Source organism: Lepidochelys olivacea (assembly GCF_965140295.1).
Source record: "Lepidochelys olivacea isolate rLepOli2 genome assembly, chromosome: 1".
NCBI classification, from domain to species: domain Eukaryota; kingdom Metazoa; phylum Chordata; order Testudines; family Cheloniidae; genus Lepidochelys; species Lepidochelys olivacea.
In genome coordinates, this window is record NC_140411.1 from 28,497,162 (window position 1) to 28,515,850 (window position 18,689).

At 43.9% G+C, this 18,689-nt stretch overlaps 1 protein-coding gene across 1 annotated transcript in view; it reads right to left on the minus strand.

Moving 5' to 3' along the window:
- Positions 1–18,689, minus strand: part of SLC36A4 (solute carrier family 36 member 4) — a 244,769-nt gene that overhangs the window by 174,806 nt on the left and 51,274 nt on the right. The window contains exons 7-8 of the mRNA XM_084626197.1: positions 11,933–12,160; positions 8,161–8,259 (exon numbers count right to left, since the gene is read on the minus strand). Coding sequence (XP_084482323.1) covers positions 8,161–8,259; positions 11,933–12,160 — 327 coding nt within the window. The remainder of the gene's footprint in view (positions 1–8,160; positions 8,260–11,932; positions 12,161–18,689) is intronic.

Below are 18,689 nucleotides of genomic sequence, written 5' to 3' on the forward strand. Positions count from 1 at the left end.
CACCTCTCAGGTAGTTGAAAGCAGCTATCAAATCCCCCTTCATTCTTCTCTTCTGCAGACTAAACAATCCCAGTTCCCTCAGCCTCTCCTCATAAGTCATGTGTTCCAGACCCCTAATCATTTTTGTTGCCCTTCGCTGGACTCTCTCCAATTTATCCACATCCTTCTTGTAGCGTGGGGCCCAAACTGGACACAGTACTCCAGATGAGGCCTCACCAATGTCGAATAGAGGGGGACGATCACATCCCTCGATCTGCTCGCTATGCCCCTACTTATACATCCCAAAATGCCATTGGCCTTCTTGGCAACAAGGGCACACTGCTGACTTATATCCAGCTTCTCGTCCACTGTCACCCCTAGGTCCTTTTCCGCAGAACTGCTGCCTAGCCATTCGGTCCCTAGTCTGTAGCTGTGCATTGGGTTCTTCCGTCCTAAGTGCAGGACTCTGCACTTGTCCTTGTTGAACCTCATCAGATTTCTTTTGGCCCAATCCTCCAATTTGTCGAGGTCCCTCTGTATCCTATCCCTGCCCTCCAGCGTATCTACCACTCCTCCCAGTTTAGTATCATCCGCAAATTTGCTGAGAGTGCAATCCACACCATCCTCCAGATCATTTATGAAGATATTGAACAAAACCGGCCCCAGGACCGACCCTTGGGGCACTCCACTTGACACCGGCTGCCAACTAGACATGGAGCCATTGATCACTACCCATTGAGCCCGACAATCTAGCCAACTTTCTACCCACCGTATAGTGCATTCATCCAGCTCATACTTCTTTAACTTGCTGACAAGAATACTGTGGGAGACCGTGTCAAAAGCTTTGCTAAAGTAAAAAAACAATACATCCACTGCTTTCCCTTCATCCACAGAGCCAGTAATCTCATCATAGAAGGCGATTAGATTAGTCAGGCATGACCTTCCCTTGGTGAATCCATGCTGACTGTTCCTGATCACTTTCCTCTCATGTAAGTGCTTCAGAATTGATTCTTTGAGGACCTGCTCCATGATTTTTCCGGGGACTGAAGTAAGGCTGACTAGCCTGTAGTTCCCAGGATCCTCCTTCTTCCCTTTTTTAAAGATTGGCACTACATTAGCCTTTTTCCAGTCATCCGGGACTTCCCCCGTTCGCCACGAGTTTTCAAAGACAATGGCTCTGCAATCACAACCGCCAGTTCCTCTAGCACTCTCGGATGCAACTCGTCCGGCCCCATGGACTTGTGCACGTCCAGCTTTTCTAAATAGTCCCTAACCACCTCTATCTCCACAGAGGGCTGGCCATCTGTTCCCCATGTTGTGATGCCCAGTGCAGCAGTCTGGGAGCTGACCTTGTTAGTGAAAACAGAGGCAAAAAAAGCATTGAGTACATAAGCTTTTTCCACATCCTCTGTCACTAGGTTGCCTCCCTCATTCATTAAGGGGCCCACACTTTCCTTGGCTTTCTTCTTGTTGCCAACATATCTGAAGAAACCCTTCTTGTTACTCTTAACATCTCTTGCTAGCTGCAGCTCCAGGTGTGATTTGGCCCTCCTGATTTCATTCCTACATGCCCGAGCAATATTTTTATACTCTTCCCTGGTCATATGTCCAACCTTCCACTTCTTGTAAGCTTCTTTTTTATGTTTAAGATCCACTAGGATTTCACCATTAAGCCAAGCTGGTCGCCTGCCATATTTACTATTCTTTCGACACATCGGGATGGTTTGTCCCTGTAACCTCAACAGGGATTCCTTGAAATACAGCCAGCTCTCCTGGACTCCTTTCCCCTTCATGTTAGTCCCCCAGGGGATCCTACCCATCCGTTCCCTGAGGGAATCGAAGTCTGCTTTCCTGAAGTCCAGGGTCCGTATCCTGCTGCTTACCTTTCTTCCCTGTGTCAGGATCCTGAACTCAAGCAACTCATGGTCACTGCCTCCCAGATTCCCATCCACTTTTGCTTCCCCTACTAATTCTTCCCGGTTTGTGAGCAGCAGGTCAAGAAAAGCTCCCCCCTAGTTGGCTCCTCTAGCACTTGCACCAGGAAATTGTCCCCTACGCTTTCCAAAAACTTCCTGGATTCTCTATGCACCGCTGTATTGCTCTCCCAGCAGGTATCAGGAAAATTAAAGTCACCCATGAGAACCAGGGCGTGCGATCTAGTAGCTTCTGCGAGCTGCCGGAAGAAAGCCTCATCCACTTCATCCCCCTGGTCCAGTGGTCTATAGCAGACTCCCACCACTACATCACTCTTGTTCCTCACACTTCTAAACTTAATCCAGAGACACTCAGGTTTTTCTGCAGTTTCGTACCGGAGCTCTGAGCAGTCATACTGCTCCCTTACATACAGTGCTACTCCTCCACCTTTTCTGCTCTGCCTGTGCTTCCTGAACAGTTTATAACCATCCATGACAGTACTCCAGTCATGTGAGTTATCCCACCAAGTCTCTGTTATTCCAATCACGTCATAATTCCTTGACATCACCAGGACCTCCAGTTCTCCCTGCTTGTTTCCAAGGCTTTGTGCATTCGTATATAAGCACTTGAGATAACCTGCTGATCGCCCCTCATTCTCACTATGAGGCAGGAGCCCTCCCCTCACAGACATTCCTGCCTGTGCTTCCTCCCGGTATCCCGCTTTCCCACTTACCTCAGGGCTTTGGTCTCCTTCCCCCAGTGAACCTAGTTTAAAGCCCTCCTCACTAGGTTAGCCAGCCTGCTCGCAAAGATGCTCTTCCCTCTCTTCGTAAGGTGGAGCCCGTCTCTGCCCAGCACACCTCCTTCATGGAAGACCATCCCATGGTCAAAGAATCCAAAGCCTTCTCTCCAACACCACCTGCGTAGCCATTCGTTGACTTCCACGATTCGACGGTCCCTACCCAGGCCTTTTCCTTCCACGGGGAGGATGGACGAGAACACCACTTGCGCCTCAAACTCCTTTATCCTTCTTCCCAGAGCCACGTAGTCCGCAGTGATCCGCTCAAGGTCATTCTTGGCAGTATCACTGGTGCCCACGTGGAGAAGCAGGAAGGGGTAGCGATCCGAGGGCTTGATGATACGGACCCTGGAGGATACGGACCTTGAGGATACGGACCCTGGACTTCAGGAAAGCAGACTTCGACTCCCTCAGGGAACGGATGGCCAGGATCCCCTGGGGGACTAACTTGAAGGGGAAAGGAGTCCAGGAGAGCTGGCTGTATTTCAAGGAATCCCTGTTGAGGTTACAGGGACAAACCATCCCGATGAGTCGAAAGAATAGTAAATATGGCAGGCGACCAGCTTGGCTTAATGGTGAAATCCTAGCGGATCTTAAACATAAAAAAGAAGCTTACAAGAAGTGGAAGGTTGGATATATGACCAGGGAAGAGTATAAAAATATTGCTCGGGCATGTAGGAATGTTATCAGGAGGGCCAAATCGCACCTGGAGCTGCAGCTAGCCAGAGATGTCAAGAGTAACAAGAAGGGTTTCTTCAGGTATGTTGGCAACAAGAAGAAAGCCAAGGAATGTGTGGGCCCCTTACTGAATGAGGGAGGCAACCTAGTGACAGAGGATGTGGAAAAAGCTAATGTACTCAATGCTTTTTTTGCCTCTGTCTTCACTAACAAGGTCAGCTCCCAGAGTGCTGCGCTGGGTATCACAAAATGGGGAAGAGATGGCCAGCCCTCTGTGGAGATAGAGGTGGTTAGGGACTATTTAGAAAAGCTGGACGTGCACAAGTCCATGGGGCTGGACGAGTTGCATCCGAGAGTGCTGAAGGAATTGGCGGCTGTGATTGCAGAGCCACTGGCCATTATCTTTGAAAACTCGTGGCGAACCGGGCAAGTCCCGGATGACTGGAAAAAGGCTAATGTAGTGCCAATCTTTAAAAAAGGGAAGAAGGAAGATCCTGGGAACTACAGGCCAGTCAGCCTCACCTCAGTCCCTGGAAAAATCATGGAGCAGGTCCTCAAAGAATCAATCCTGAAGCACTTGCATGAGAGGAAAGTGATCAGGAACAGCCAGCATGGATTCACCAAGGGAAGGTCATGCCTGACTAATCTAATCGCCTTTTATGATGAGATTACTGGTTCTGTGGATGAAGGGAAAGCAGTGGATGTATTGTTTCTTGACTTTAGCAAAGCTTTTGACACGGTCTCCCATGGTATTCTTGTCACCAAGTTAAGGAAGTATGGGCTGGATGAATGCACTATAAGGTGGGTAGAAAGCTGGCTAGATTGTCGGGCTCAACGGGTAGTGATCAATGGCTCCATGTCTAGTTGGCAGCCGGTATCAAGTGGAGTGCCCCAAGGGTCGGTCCTGGGGCCGGTTTTATTCAATATCTTCATAAATGATCTGGAGGATGGTGTGGATTGCACTCTCAGCAAATTTGCGGATGATACTAAACTGGGAGGAGTGGTAGATACGCTGGAGGGGAGGGATAGGATACAGAAGGACCTAGACAAATTGGAAGATTGGGCCAAAAGGAATCTGATGAGGTTCAATAAGGATAAGTGCAGGGTCCTGCACTTAGGACGGAAGAACCCAATGCACAGCTACAGACTAGGGACCGAATGGCTAGGCAGCAGTTCTGCGGAAAAGGACCTAGGGGTGACAGTGGACGAGAAGCTGGATATGAGTCAGCAGTGTGCCCTTGTTGCCAAGAAGGCCAATGGCATTTTGGGATGTATAAGTAGGGGCATAGCGAGCAGATCGAGGGACGTGATCGTTCCCCTCTATTCGACATTGGTGAGGCCTCATCTGGAGTACTGTGTCCAGTTTTGGGCCCCACACTTCAAGAAGGATGTGGATAAATTGGAGAGAGTCCAGCGAAGGGCAACAAAAATTATTAGGGGACTGGAACACATGAGTTATGAGGAGAGGCTGAGGGAGCTGGGATTGTTTAGCCTGCAGAAGAGAAGAATGAGGGGGGATTTGATAGCTGCTTTCAACTACCTGAAAGGGGGTTCCAAAGAGGATGGCTCTAGACTGTTCTCAATGGTAGCAGATGACAGAACGAGGAGTAATGGTCTCAAGTTGCAGTGGGGGAGGTTTAGATTGGATATTAGGAAAAACTTTTTCACTAAGAGGGTGGTGAAACACTGGAATGCGTTACCTAGGGAGGTGGTAGAATCTCCTTCCTTAGAGGTTTTTAAGGTCAGGCTTGACAAAGCCCTGGCTGGGATGATTTAACTGGGAATTGGTCCTGCTTTGAGCAGGGGGTTGGACTAGATGACCTTCTGGGGTCCCTTCCAACCCTGATATTCTATGATTCTATGAGTCTCGGCAGTCTCTCCGTCACATCGCGAATCTTAGCCCCTGGCAAGCAGCAGACTTCTCGGTTTTCCCGGTCCGGGCAGCATTTTCTAGCTCTCAATTCATTTTTGTCAGTCTCCTCTCAACTTTCTCATATTTGTCCATATCTTTCCCAAAATGTGGTGCCCAGAAATAGACACAATACTCCAGTTGAGGCCTTATCAGTGCTGAGTAGAGGGGAAGAATTATTTCTCATATCTTCCTTACAACATTCCTGCTAATATACCCCAGAATGAGGTTTGCTTTTTTTGTGACAGTATTAAATTGTTGACTCAAATTTAGTTTGTGATTCACTATAACTGACAGATACTTTTCGTAGGCACTTATTTCCCATTTTGTATTTGTGCAATTGATTATTCCTTCCTAAGGCTAGTACTTTGCATTTGTCCTTCCTGAATTTCATCCTATTTATTTCAGACCATTTCTCCAGTTTGGCAAGATCATTTTGAATTCTAATCCTGTCCTCCAAAGCACCTGCCACCCCTCCCAGCTTGGTATTATCCACAAAATTTATTAGCACACTCTCTATGCCAATATCCAAATCATTTATAAAAATATTGAATAAAACTGAACCCAGGACAAATCCCTGTGGGACCCCACTCAGCATGCCCATCCAATTCAATTGTGAAACATTAATAACTACTCTCTGAGTACTCTGAGTTCCAACCAGTTGTGCACCCACCTTGTAATAGCTTTGGCTAGCCTATATTTCTCTAGTTTATGAGAAGGTCATATGAGACAGTATCAAAAACCCCACTAAACTTGAGATATATCACATCTATTGCTTCTATGCAAAAAGCTTGTTCAAGTTTTCCAAGAAGTGTATCTTTATGAAACAAGTAAACACTATCAGGGAAGACCTACTAGAATGAAATCCAGTACAAGAATTTTATAGAAATATAATACACCAGACCCTCGCTAGAATGTGGAATTTGGGATCCATGCATGGTACCACGTTAACGCGGGGACCACGTTATAGCGGGGACCGTGTTAAAATGAATTCCAGTTAAAGTAATTAAATTTGGGATCCATGGCCACAACCGCGTTATATGCGAATTTGCACTATATAGACGCGTGTTCTAGTGAGGGTCCGGTGTATATGCTGATAGCCTGCAATCAGAGAGAAGGTAGGCTAGGGTACCAATTAATTAAATGGTAAACCTGAGAGAGATCAAAATAGAAAAAACCAAAATTACAAGAAGGTAGTCTAGGGTACCAAACTAATTAAATGGTAAACTTTTTTTCCCCCCACATGAAAAATTTGTTTGTCAGAAAACTGAAACTTTGCAGGAAACGTACCAGTTTCAACAAAACTTTCATCAGGAAAGGTTTCTCAGAGACAGAAAGAGACTCATCCCAGAATAGCCAACAGCCTCGTGGTCAGCACTCACCTGGGATGTGGGAGACCCAGTCAAAATTCCAAGTATTTGGACCTGGGTTCCATGTGAGTACCCTAACCACCAGGCTATTGGTTATTCAGAGGCAGGGGAGGGGTGTGTGTGTGTGTGCATGTGTGTGTCTGTGTCCTCGCCCTCCTCCCCTCACCCACCCGAGCCAAAAACTTCAAAAGGTCTCCGTTTCACCCAATACAGAATGGAAAAATTGTCAAAATCTCAAAAACATTCTTTGGGACAGGAAAACCATTTCTTACCCAGATTTAACAACACTACCTATGATTAAGGTTGCCTAACATGTTCCATTATAACCCCTCGCTTTCAGCTGCTGATAATTTTGCCAGACTTCAACCATTCGGGTTGAAATCTTCCATGCTCATTCTCAGCCTCATATTGAGTTTTTTCTTATAAGTTTGAGTAAAAATGATTCAGCCGTGAGGTTTGGCAAAACTAATTGAATTTTTTCCCCCCTATGTTCACACACTTTTTCACTCTTTTTTGAATAGCTCTTTTCATTTATTTGAATTTATAAAAATCAGGTATCTATTGGCACTCATCCCATAAATTGGGGAGACACAACCACCACAACACTATCCATAAATATAGCCAAACCCAAACTTCAACCCACCCCTTCCTCAACAGCCTGAGAAGAAAGAGGAAAGGTGAGGAGGTGTGCAGTGTGCCCAGAAGGTTAACAAACCTGGGCACTGGCAGATCAATGCTGAGGAGATAAGGGAGGAGGGTCCCAAAGCAAGGAACCTGCAGAGAGCATTCTGCCAGTAACCTTTTCTTCCGTAAGTTGAGAAGGTCTCCAGCTTCAGTAAGTGTGCTGATCTCCTCTGTGGCAGTAAAGCCTGGAGAGTCTCTCAGGTAAGCAGGTTTCAAACCACTTAGAGCTTGAGAGGGTAAAATCGACACCTTGAATTCCACCTGGATGCTTACTTGAAGCAAATGTAAGTATCCCAGAGCACTGGTTTAATCATGTCCTCCCAAAGTGTAACTGCAGTTAATAAGCATCCTGCAGGATTCTGTGTAAACCATAGTTCTGAATGGTCCCCAGGTTGAACAGTGCATTACAGCAATCTTATTCTGAGATGACAAAGGCATGGATAACTGTGGCATACTCTGTATCACAAAGATGTCCCTGATGCCAGTGGGAGGTACCATGCAGCCCCATGGGCCCTCCAGTACCCTCACTCCCTGTGGAAAGCCCTGGACACAGCTTGTGGGCCCTGGCTAAGCATGTCCCAGGACTTCCTTCCCCTGCCACAGTCCTACAAACCTGCCTGAAGCCAGATCTTTCCACAGGGGCTGCTGCAGGCCCACAGGGCTGCACAATGAAAGTTGCCCATAAGCGGCATGCTTGATTAAAATAGCTGAATCCTATTAACATGAAAGTCAATGGGATGGGCAGAATATTGCGATTAACTGAAAGTTAATAAAGGGATTGCTTATCATCAATCATTGTATACAGATGGGTACAGCTGAACACTTACCACACCAATGCCTTCAAAAGCAAATATGGCAGTACCAAAAAAAAGTGGATATTTCTTCCAACCAGCCACAGGGGGAAGTTTTCGAGGATCAGATATATCCTGGGGAGAAAAAACACAGCATCATCACATACCGTATATCAGCATTACCCAGACTTTTGAAAGCTGAGCCCCTCTCCAGGAAAATAAACCCAATCCCATCCTCCCCGCCCCCAACAACATCACCATGTGGTATTAATAGCCTGCACATCTTAAAATGTAACCAAATACCTGCTGCTCCTCGCCCACATCTCCTCCTCTCCCCACTTGCACTTGGGAAATACTGGTGTGGATATTTGTAATATGATAGTGAACATGACACTTTAAATGCCAGCATTGTTTACTCTTGGGGGAATTCTGCCCCACTGCGCAATGCAGGATTTTGCAGAAATTAACGTTCTGTGCGCAGAATTTCCCTTTTTCCCCACAGAAGTGGGCTGCAGAGATGTTGGCTGCCACTAGGGGCCACTGGACCCAGCAGAGCCCAGCTTACAAATAGAAAACAAGGCCAAGAGGAGGAGGAGGGAACTGGAGGGTTCCCAGCAGCTGCAGTTCCCAGCACACCCTGATAGGGAAAGGAGGCAGCATGCAGGAAACTCAATGCAATCCCAGAACCCAATATCAAGCTGTTTCTCCCTCTGGATCCCTGGGTTCTAAGAGGTACACGTTTGTCAGCTTGGGTTGGATGAATTCCTGGAGGTTTCATCAAGTGCGATTATCTTTAATTAAAGTTTAATCTTTAATTCCTGGAGACTCCAGGACAATCCTGGAGGGTTGGCAACCCTTCCAGGAGGGTAGCGGGTGAGTCTCTGGGCTGGGGGTGGGGGATGCAGCTATGCTCTGGGTCTGTAAATTGAGTGACCAAACAGACTGAAGTGTTCTCCGAGTGGTTTTTGAATGTTATAATTTTTTATGTCGGATTTGTGTCCATTTATTGTTTTACGTAGAGACTGTCCAGTTTGACCAATGTACATGGCAGAGAGGCATTGCTGGCGCATGATGGGGACTTTGTCCTCACCCATAACTATTTCACATTTGGGAACAATATATACTTTCAAATCAGCGGCACTGCTATGGGTACCCGCATGGCCCCACAGTATGCCAACATTTTTATGGCTGACTTAGAAAAACGCTTCCTCAGCTCTCGTCCCCTAATGCCCCTACTCTACTTGTGCTACATTGATGACATCTTCATCATCTGGAACCATGGAAAAGAAGCCCCTGAGGAATTCCGCCATGATTTCAACAATTTCCATCCCACCATCAACCTGAGCCTGGACCAGTCCACACAAGAGATCCACTTCCTGGACACTACGGTGCTAATAAGCAATGGTCACATAAACACCACCCTATACCGGAAATCTACTGACCGCTATGCCGACCTACATGCCTCCAGCTTTCATCCAGACCACACCACATGATCCATTGTCTACAGCCAAGCTCTACGATACAACCGCATTTGCTCCAACCCCTCAGACAAACACCTACAAGGTCTCTAGCAAGCGTTCTTACAACTACAATACCTACCTGCTGAAGTGAAGAAACAGATTGACGGAGCCAGAAGAGTACCCAGAAGTTACCTACTACAGGACAGGCCCAACAAAGAAAGTAACAGAACGCCACTAACCACCACCTTCAGCCCCCAACTCAAACCTCTCCAACGCATCATCAAGGATCTACAACCTATCCTGAAGGATGACCCATCACTCACACAGATCTTGGGAGACAAGCCAGTCCTTGCTTACAGACAGCCCCCCAACCTGAAGCAAATACTCACCAGCAACCACAAACCACACAACAGAACCGGTAACCCAGGAACCCATCCTTGCAACAAAGCCTGTTGCCAACTGTGTCCACATATCTATTCAGGGGACATCATCATAGGGCCTAATCACATCAGCCACACTATCAGAGGCTTGTTCACCTGCACATCTACCAATGTGATAGATGCCATCATGTGCCAGTAATGCCCCTCTGCCATGTACATTGGTCAAACTGGACAGTCTCTGCGTAAAAGAATAAATGGACACAAATTAGACGTCAGGAATTATAACATTCAAAAACCAGTCGGAGAACACTTCAATCTCTTTGGTCACTCGATTACAGACCTAAAGGTAGCATTCCTTCAACAAAAAAATCTTCAAAACCAGACTCCAACGAGAGACTGCTGAATTGGAATTAATTTGCAAATTGGATACAATTAACTTAGGCTTGAATAGAGACTGGGAGTGGATGGGTCATTACACAAAGTAAAACTATTTCCCCATGTTTATTTCCCCCCCACACACACCCACACTGTTCCTCAGACATTCTTTTCAACTGCTGGAAATGGCCCACCTTGATCATCAATACAAAAGGTTTCCTCCACCCACCCCAGCTCTCCTGCTGGTAATAGCTCACCTTACCTGATCACTCTCGTTACAGTGTGTATGGTAACACCCATTGTTTCATGTTCTCGGTGTATATACATCTTCCCACTGTATTTTCCACTGAATGCATCCGATGAAGTGAGCTGTAGCTCACAAAAGCTTATGCTCAAATAAATTTGTTAGTCTCTAAGGTGCCACAAGTACTCCTTTTCTTTTTGCGAATACAGACTAACATGGCTGCTACTCTGAAAACTAAAAAATTAGGTCAGCTGACCTATGTCCTACAGGACTGTGAAGAATTTCACACTCTGTGTGATGTAATTAAGGTGACCTGAACCCCAGCGTAGACACTGTTAGGTCAGTGGAAGAATGCTTCCATTGCTGTGTTAAGTGTGTATACTACAGCTACAGCATGGCACTGTGTTACTGTAGTGTTTCTAGTCTATATATACCCTCAGTTACATGAGCTTCACATTCTGAAGGTTTTCTTCACAACCATAACCACTGAAGACTTTTTTTTAAAGTGAAAGCTGAGACTCTGGAGAATATTTATTGGTAATTGTTCTGTTTTTGCCTTTGTCCCAACTCAACCCTCCCACTGGCTGTCTTTCTTGCCAATCAGTGGGGGGCACACATCACACTATGGGAAATACTGCTGTACATAAAGTAGCACTTGTATTTTTCCAGTATCATCTTATGCCAAAGGTAACCCTGGCAAACTCTTTTGAACTCTGGTCACAGATCTTCTGAGGGGTTTTTTTAAAAATGTGAATTTTTGTTTTCATTCCATGATTCAGCTTGCTTTATACAAATCTCTCAAGACACCTTTTAGTATCATGGCAACAATTCAGTACATGCAACAATTATTCAACTGCTTAAAAGCAGAAAGTTTGCAACATGTGGTCTAAATGAGAAGTCTGCAAATGTTCAGTACTGTATTTGGAGAGACACTAGAATTAAGTGTTACAGTTTAAATTGCTGCCCTGTTGAACTGAAGGGACAGGCAGTGGAACAGAATCCCCAAAGCTGCAGGTGACATGCATGGAGGATAATTTTTTCACACTCAAGGGGCAAAAGTTCTTTAAAACGTGTACTTTTTTCTTTTACTGCCTTAATGGCAGGAGCAATTAGTAGGCATTTTCCTTTCTTTTTTAAAGTCCAATTTCCCATAAATGTCACATCTTCAAAAGGCTCTCTCTTTCTGCCACTTTTTAAATACCCATCACTTTAGTACCTACAGTATAAGCCATGCTGTGTGAAAGTTAGGTTAATAAATATAAATCTAATAGTCACTTGACATTACATACAAATTCCAAATGAGATGTCACATCTTCACAAAACAATTGAGGGGGGGGATGTATACTCACTCGAACGATGTACTGGTAAATAATTACCAGGCTGACAGCCATAGAAAGATTGGCAAGGAACGAAAGCACAGACAGGCTCTTAAGGTCACGAATGAAGACCAGAAGGATAATAAATGGCAGAAAACACAGCATGTATATTCGTAAATCAACACTCCTTTTCTCAGAGGGACCACTGGTACTAGTGTCATTGATCGGTACAATCCTGTTCTCCAAAAATCCTTCATGGACCTGGAAGGAAGATGTTTTTAAAAACATCAGCAGCACTGTATTTTATGTGAATGATTATATTTGTTATACTTTTAAAATCCCACTATAACATTTAAAGGCGCTTAAGGGAGAGTTAGACACCCAATTCCTACTAACTTTCAATGGGAGTTGGACACTTGCCTCCCCAATTTAGTTAAAGCATTAGTCTTGTCTACACTCATACTTGCACCAGTTTGATTAAACTGTTTGAAACTGGTGCAAACCCAGCTATATTTTAATTTAAAAGTGGGTTATTTCCATTCAACTTAAACTTGTTCCCAATCAACTTAAGCTAAACTCAAAAAGCCAGTCTTATACAGAGATAAAAGTCCATGCAGAGGTTTGCACTTGCTGAACAGAATTGGTTTAGATTAAACAGGTACAATTCTCCCTGTAGTCAAGTCTAAAATATTCCTAGATTCCATATAACAATACAGCAATTTCCCAATGTTATTCAAAAGACTAAACATGTAAAAACTCACAATTGTTCTTGTACATTAGAAAATATTTAACATGATCAATGGTGTTAAAATTTCTTTTATGAAAATCACATCAATTTATGGCATGAATGCTGTGACCAAAAGCAGTGGTAAGCCAAAGCATTTGAGGTGACAGACTGCATTCCTCAAAACAGTAACAGTTTCATTCCATTTTCTTTAAAAGCTATAGTGGCTTTATCCTATAGAATGGGTGATCTCTTTTTAATAATTTTCCCACCATATTTTCCCATCCTGTACCCCGAGTATCTGATAAGGTTAGTTTCCTTGCATTGCAGAAAGCCATAGACTTGAGAAAAGGAACACACAAAAAAAATATGTAAAGTTATTAATTCTATGTGATGTGAACAGAAACAAGTACAACTGAGACGTCACTGGTCTGAAACTCAAAACAACTGCACACAATAAACTGCCTTCTAAACACCAAGACAGACAAGGTGGATGAGGTAATATCCGTTATTGGACCAGCTTCTGTTGGTGAGAGAGAAAAGCTCGAAAGCTTCTCTCTCTCATCTACAAAAGTTGGTGCAATAAAAGATATTCCCTCACCCCATCTTGTCTCTCTAATATCCTCGGACTGACACAGCTACAATACCACTTCTAAATTCCAAATCAGCCAACCATACTACTGTAGTCACAACCTGAGCATCTAACACAAAACTGTAGCTCAGAGAATGTACTGTGAAATTAGAGCTACTCTAGTCTCACAGATAAAGCATATTTATAATAATACATGAGCATTATGGTCCTGTTTATCTACTTCAGAGGTGTTAAAAGAATTAATTAGTCAACAGTTGAACAATGCTTTTCACATGTGTACTGCTAGACAAGAGCTACTTACCTGTACAAAAGAAACAAAGATACCACTGAGCCTCTTAACAGAAAACACTTTCAGCAGTTTACAATGAAAGTATATGTACGAGTACCAGTGTCATGTTCCAGAGTATGTGTAGTCACATTAGTACTAAAACAGACAACATGATACAACAGCAATAGTCAATGCATCAGTGCACACACTGAAAGAAAATACAATTTTCTATACTGTACATCCACTGTTTTCCAGTCATAAGTGACATGGTAATCACGTTTCTAAATTAAGCATGTTAATGAAGTGCATTGCGATGTCGTTAGTGAGTTTTATGGTCATCATCAAGGCCCCTCATAAGAACAGCCATAATGGGTCAGATCAATGGTCAATCTACCAAGTATCCTGTCTTCCAGCAGTGGACAGTGCCAGATGCTTCAGAGGGAATGATCAGAACAGGGCAATTTATCGAGTGATCCATGCCCTGGTGTCCAGTCACAGCTTCCGGCAGTCAGATTTTTTGGGATACCCAAAGCATGGGGTTGTGTCCCTGACAATCTTGGCTAATAGCCAATTATGGACCTATCCTCCATGAACTAATCTAATTCGTTTTTGAACCCAGTTATATTTTTGGCCTCCACAACATCCCCTGGCAACAAGTTCCACAGGTTGATTGTGAATGGTGTGAAGACATACTTCCTTTGTTGCTTGTTTTAAACCTGCTGCCTATTAATTTCATTGGATGACCCCTGCTTCTTGTGTTATGAGAAGGGGCTTCCTTATTCACTTTCTCCACACCCTTCATGATTTTACAGACCGCTATCATATCCCCTCTTAGTCGTCTTTTTTTTTCCCCTAAGATGAACAACCCTAGTCTTTTTAATCTCTGCTCATATGGAAGCTGTTTTATATCTCAACTCATTTTTGTTTCCCTTCTCTGAACCTTTTTCCAATACTAATATAGCTTTTTTGAGATGGGGCTACCAAAACTTCATGTAGTAGTCACGGTGTGAGAATACCAGGGACTTGTATAGTGGCATTATCATATTTTCTATCTTATTATCTATCCCTTTCCTAATCATATAATCATAGAAGATTAGGGTTGCAAGAGACCCCAGGAGGTCATCTAGTAAAACCCCCTGCTCTAAGCAGGACCAACACCAATTAAATCATCCCAGCCAGGGTTTTGTCAAGCCAGGCCTTAGAAACCTCTAACGATGGAGATTCCACCACCTCCTTAGGCAACCCATTCCAGTGATTCACCACCCTCCTAGTTAAATAGTGTTTCCTAATATTCAGCCTAGACCTCCCCCACTGCAACTTGAGACTATTGCTCCTTGTTCTGTCATCTGCCACCACTGAGAACAGCCTAGCTCCATCCTCTTTGAAACCCCCCTTCAGGTAGTTGAAGGCTGCTACCAAATCCCCCCTCACTCTTCTCTTCTGCAGACTAAACAAGCCCAGTTCCCTCAGTCTCTCCTAGTGAGTCATGTGCCCCAGCCCCTTGATCATTTTCATTGCCCTCTGCTGGACTCTCTCCAATTTGTCCACATCATTTCTGTAGTTGGGTGCCCAAAACTGGACGCAGTACTCCAGATGTGGCCAGATGGTTCCTAACTTTTTGTTAGGTTTTTTATTGCTGCTGCACATTGAGCAGATGTTTTCAAAGTTGGAGACTATCTACAATGACTCCAAGATCTCTTTCTTGAGAGGTAACAGCTAATTTAAACCCAATCATTTTGTATGTATAGTTGGGATTATGTTTTCTGATGTATACATTACTTTGCATTTATCAATATTGAATGTCACCTGCCACCTTCTTGCACAGTCACCCAGTTTTGGGAGATCCCTTTGTAACTTTTCACAGTCAGCTTTGGACTTAACTTTTGTATCCTATGCAAAAACTTTGCTACCTGTTTACCCCTTTTTCCAGGTCATATATGAATATGCTGAACAGAACTGGTCCCAGTACAGATCCTTGGGGTACCCCACTATTTACCTCTCTCCACTGTGAAAACTGACCATATATTCCTACTCTTTGCCTCCTACCTTTTAACCAATTACTGATCCATGAGAGGACCTTCCCTCTTATCCTATGTCTGCTTACTTTGCGTAAGAGCCTGTGGGGAAGGACCTTGTCAAAGGCTTTCTGGAAGTCCAAGTACACTAAACCCATTAGATCAACCTTGTCTCTATGTTTGTTGACCCCCTTCAAAGAATTCTAAGCAATTGGTGAGGCATGATTTCCCTTTACAAAACCCCTGTGACTCTTCTCCAACATTTCATGTTCATCTACGTGTCTGATAATTCTGTTCTTTACTACAGTTTCAACCAAGTCTGGAGCCTTTTTTAAAAAATGCCATTTAATTAGTAATACTCCAGTCATCTGGCACAGAAGCTAATTTAAGCAATAGGTTACATACCATAGTTACCAGTCCTGCAATTTCATATTTGAGTTCCTTCAGAGCTTTTGGATGAATACCATTGAGTCCTAGTGATTTATCACTATTTAAATTTATCAGTTTGTCAGTTTTACCAAAACCTCCTCTTTTGACACCTCAATCTGGGACAGTTCCTCAGATTTGTCACCTAGAAAGAATGGCTCAAGTGTGGGAATTTCCCTCACATCCTCTGCAGTGAAGATCAATACAATGAATTCATTTAGCTTCTCCACAACTGCCTTGTCTTCCTTGACTCCCTCAGGTATATTCCATTACAAGATGGACCCAAATTCTTCAGCAAGGGCCTCTAGTTTCCACAGCATTCAAGTGAGGCAGACTAGAAAGCTTGTGGCAGCTTTAGATAGGTTGGTACAGTCACCCATGTTATTTATTTTGATGCCAAATGTCATTTGTATTAGTTTGCCACAACACATTCAGTCTACACAGCTGCAGGGTTTTGTACCGACAATTAATAACTATACTAAATGGGCTTTATTTGTTTGGGTGGTGAAGTGGAAGAAAGGTGGAGCTAGAGATTTTGGTGGTTGAGTGGTTATGAGCATCTGGACAGGAATGGGAGACCGTTTGGGGCTGTAAAGCAAAGAGCAGGAAAAGTGTTGACATTTAAATTGCCAGCTTGGTTAAGATTCAGAGTTAACAGCCCACTGAAGATTAGTGGGACCTTTCACTCTTCTCATTCCTATTGTTTCAGGCTGTCTGCAAACTCAGGCAGACAAAAAATCCTTTTTTTATTTCCTTTTTGTTGCAACCACAAGAGTTAAAAAGAATGATTTGTTAATGGAAAGCTAAGGACACAGCTCAGCAGAAGGGAGTGGATTTTCCAGCAACCATAGAATACACAGGTCTCTAGTCATTACTAGTACACCAACCAATCTGATCCTGCAAGATATTGCGCATCCTCTGGAAAGTACTAAGCTCCCTTCAACTCCTGCTGAAGTCAAAGGAAAATGAGGGGGCTCAGAATACCTGAAGCCTGGGTTCTTAGAAAGCTACTGCAAAGAGTTAAGTAAATCTAGACATGAAAGATTAAATTTCCTACAAGCTTCTCTCACTACAAATTGTATAAACTGTCTAACATTTCCCAATTTCAGTGAATTCACATACCCATAATTGCCTCTTTGTGCTGGCCAGTAGTGTGACAGACAGCTAGTAAATCTGCTATTTCCCTAAAGTCATCTGAAGTAAACTTCCCATTCCAAATCTCATTCACCAATAGTAAACTTAAAATAAAAACACAGAGCAAGACACTGTGCAAAAGCTTTAACTACCTTTCAGTTATACAAGAAAGTCTTGTGCAATTGCTCTTTCACTTTCAAACACATACACAGCCAAAGATGCTCCATACATAAGAACATAGGATGGGATTCTCTAAGAAATCCAAAAAGAAAAGGAGTACTTGTGGCACCTTAGAGACTAACCAATTTATTTGAGCATAAGCTTTCGTGAGCTACAGCTCACTTCATTGGATGCATACTGTGGAAACTGCAGAAGACATTATATACACAGAGACCATGAAACAATACCTCCTCCCACCCCACTCTCCTGCTGGTAATAGCCCATCCAAAGTGACCACTCTCTTTACAATGTGTATGATAATCAAGTTGGTCCATTTCCAGCACAAATCCAGGTTTTTTCACCCCCGCCCTTCTTTTTTTTCCCAAAAAACCACACACACAAACTCACTCTCCTGCTGGTAATAGCTCATCCAAACTGACCACTCTCCTTACAATGTGTATGATAATCAAGGTGGGCCATTTCCAGCATAAATCCAAGTTTAACCAGAACGTCTGGGGGGGTGGGGGGGCAGGTAGGAAAAAACAAGGGGAAATAGGCTACCTTTCATAATGACTTAGCCACTCCCAGTCTCTATTTAAGCCTAAATTAACAGTATCCAATTTGCAAATGAATTCCAATTGGAATGGATACTATTAACTTAGACTTAAATAGAGACTGGGAGTGGCTAAGTCATTATGCAAGGTAGCCTATTTCCCCTTGTTTTTTCCTACCCCCCCCCCGCCCCCCGACGTTCTGGTTAAACTTGGATTTATGCTGGAAATGGCCCACCTTGATTATCATACACATTGTAAGGAGAGTGGTCACTTTGGATAAGCTATTACCAGCAGGACAGTGAGTTTGTGGGGGGGCGGGTGAGAAAATCTGGATTTGTGCTAGAAATGGCCCACCTTGATTATCATGCACATTGTAGGGAGAGTGGTCACTTTGGATAAGCTATTACCAGCAGGAGAGTGAGTTTGTGTGTGTGTGTGTTTTGGGGGGGGGGGGTGAGAAAATCTGGATTTGTGCTGGAAATGGCCCACCTTGATTTTCATACACATTGTAAGGAGAGTGGTCACTTTGGATAAGCTATTACCAGCAGGAGAGTGAATTTGTGGGGGGGGGGGGGCGGAGGGTGAGAAAACCTGGATTTGTGCCGGAAATGGCCCAACTTGATTATCATACACATTGTAAGGAGAGTGATCGCTTTAGATAAGCTATTACCAGCAGGAGAGTGGGGTGGGAGGAGGTATTGTTTCATGGTCTCTGTGTATATAATGTCTTCTGCAGTTTCCACAGTATGCATCCGATGAAGTGAGCTGTAGCTCACGAAAGCTTATGCTCAAATAAATTGGTTAGTATCTAAGGTGCCACAAGTACTCCTTTTCTTTTTGCAAATACAGACTAACATGGCTGTTACTCTGAAATCTAAGAAATCCAGTGGCTTTTGGGCATGTCACTCCCTTAGGTTC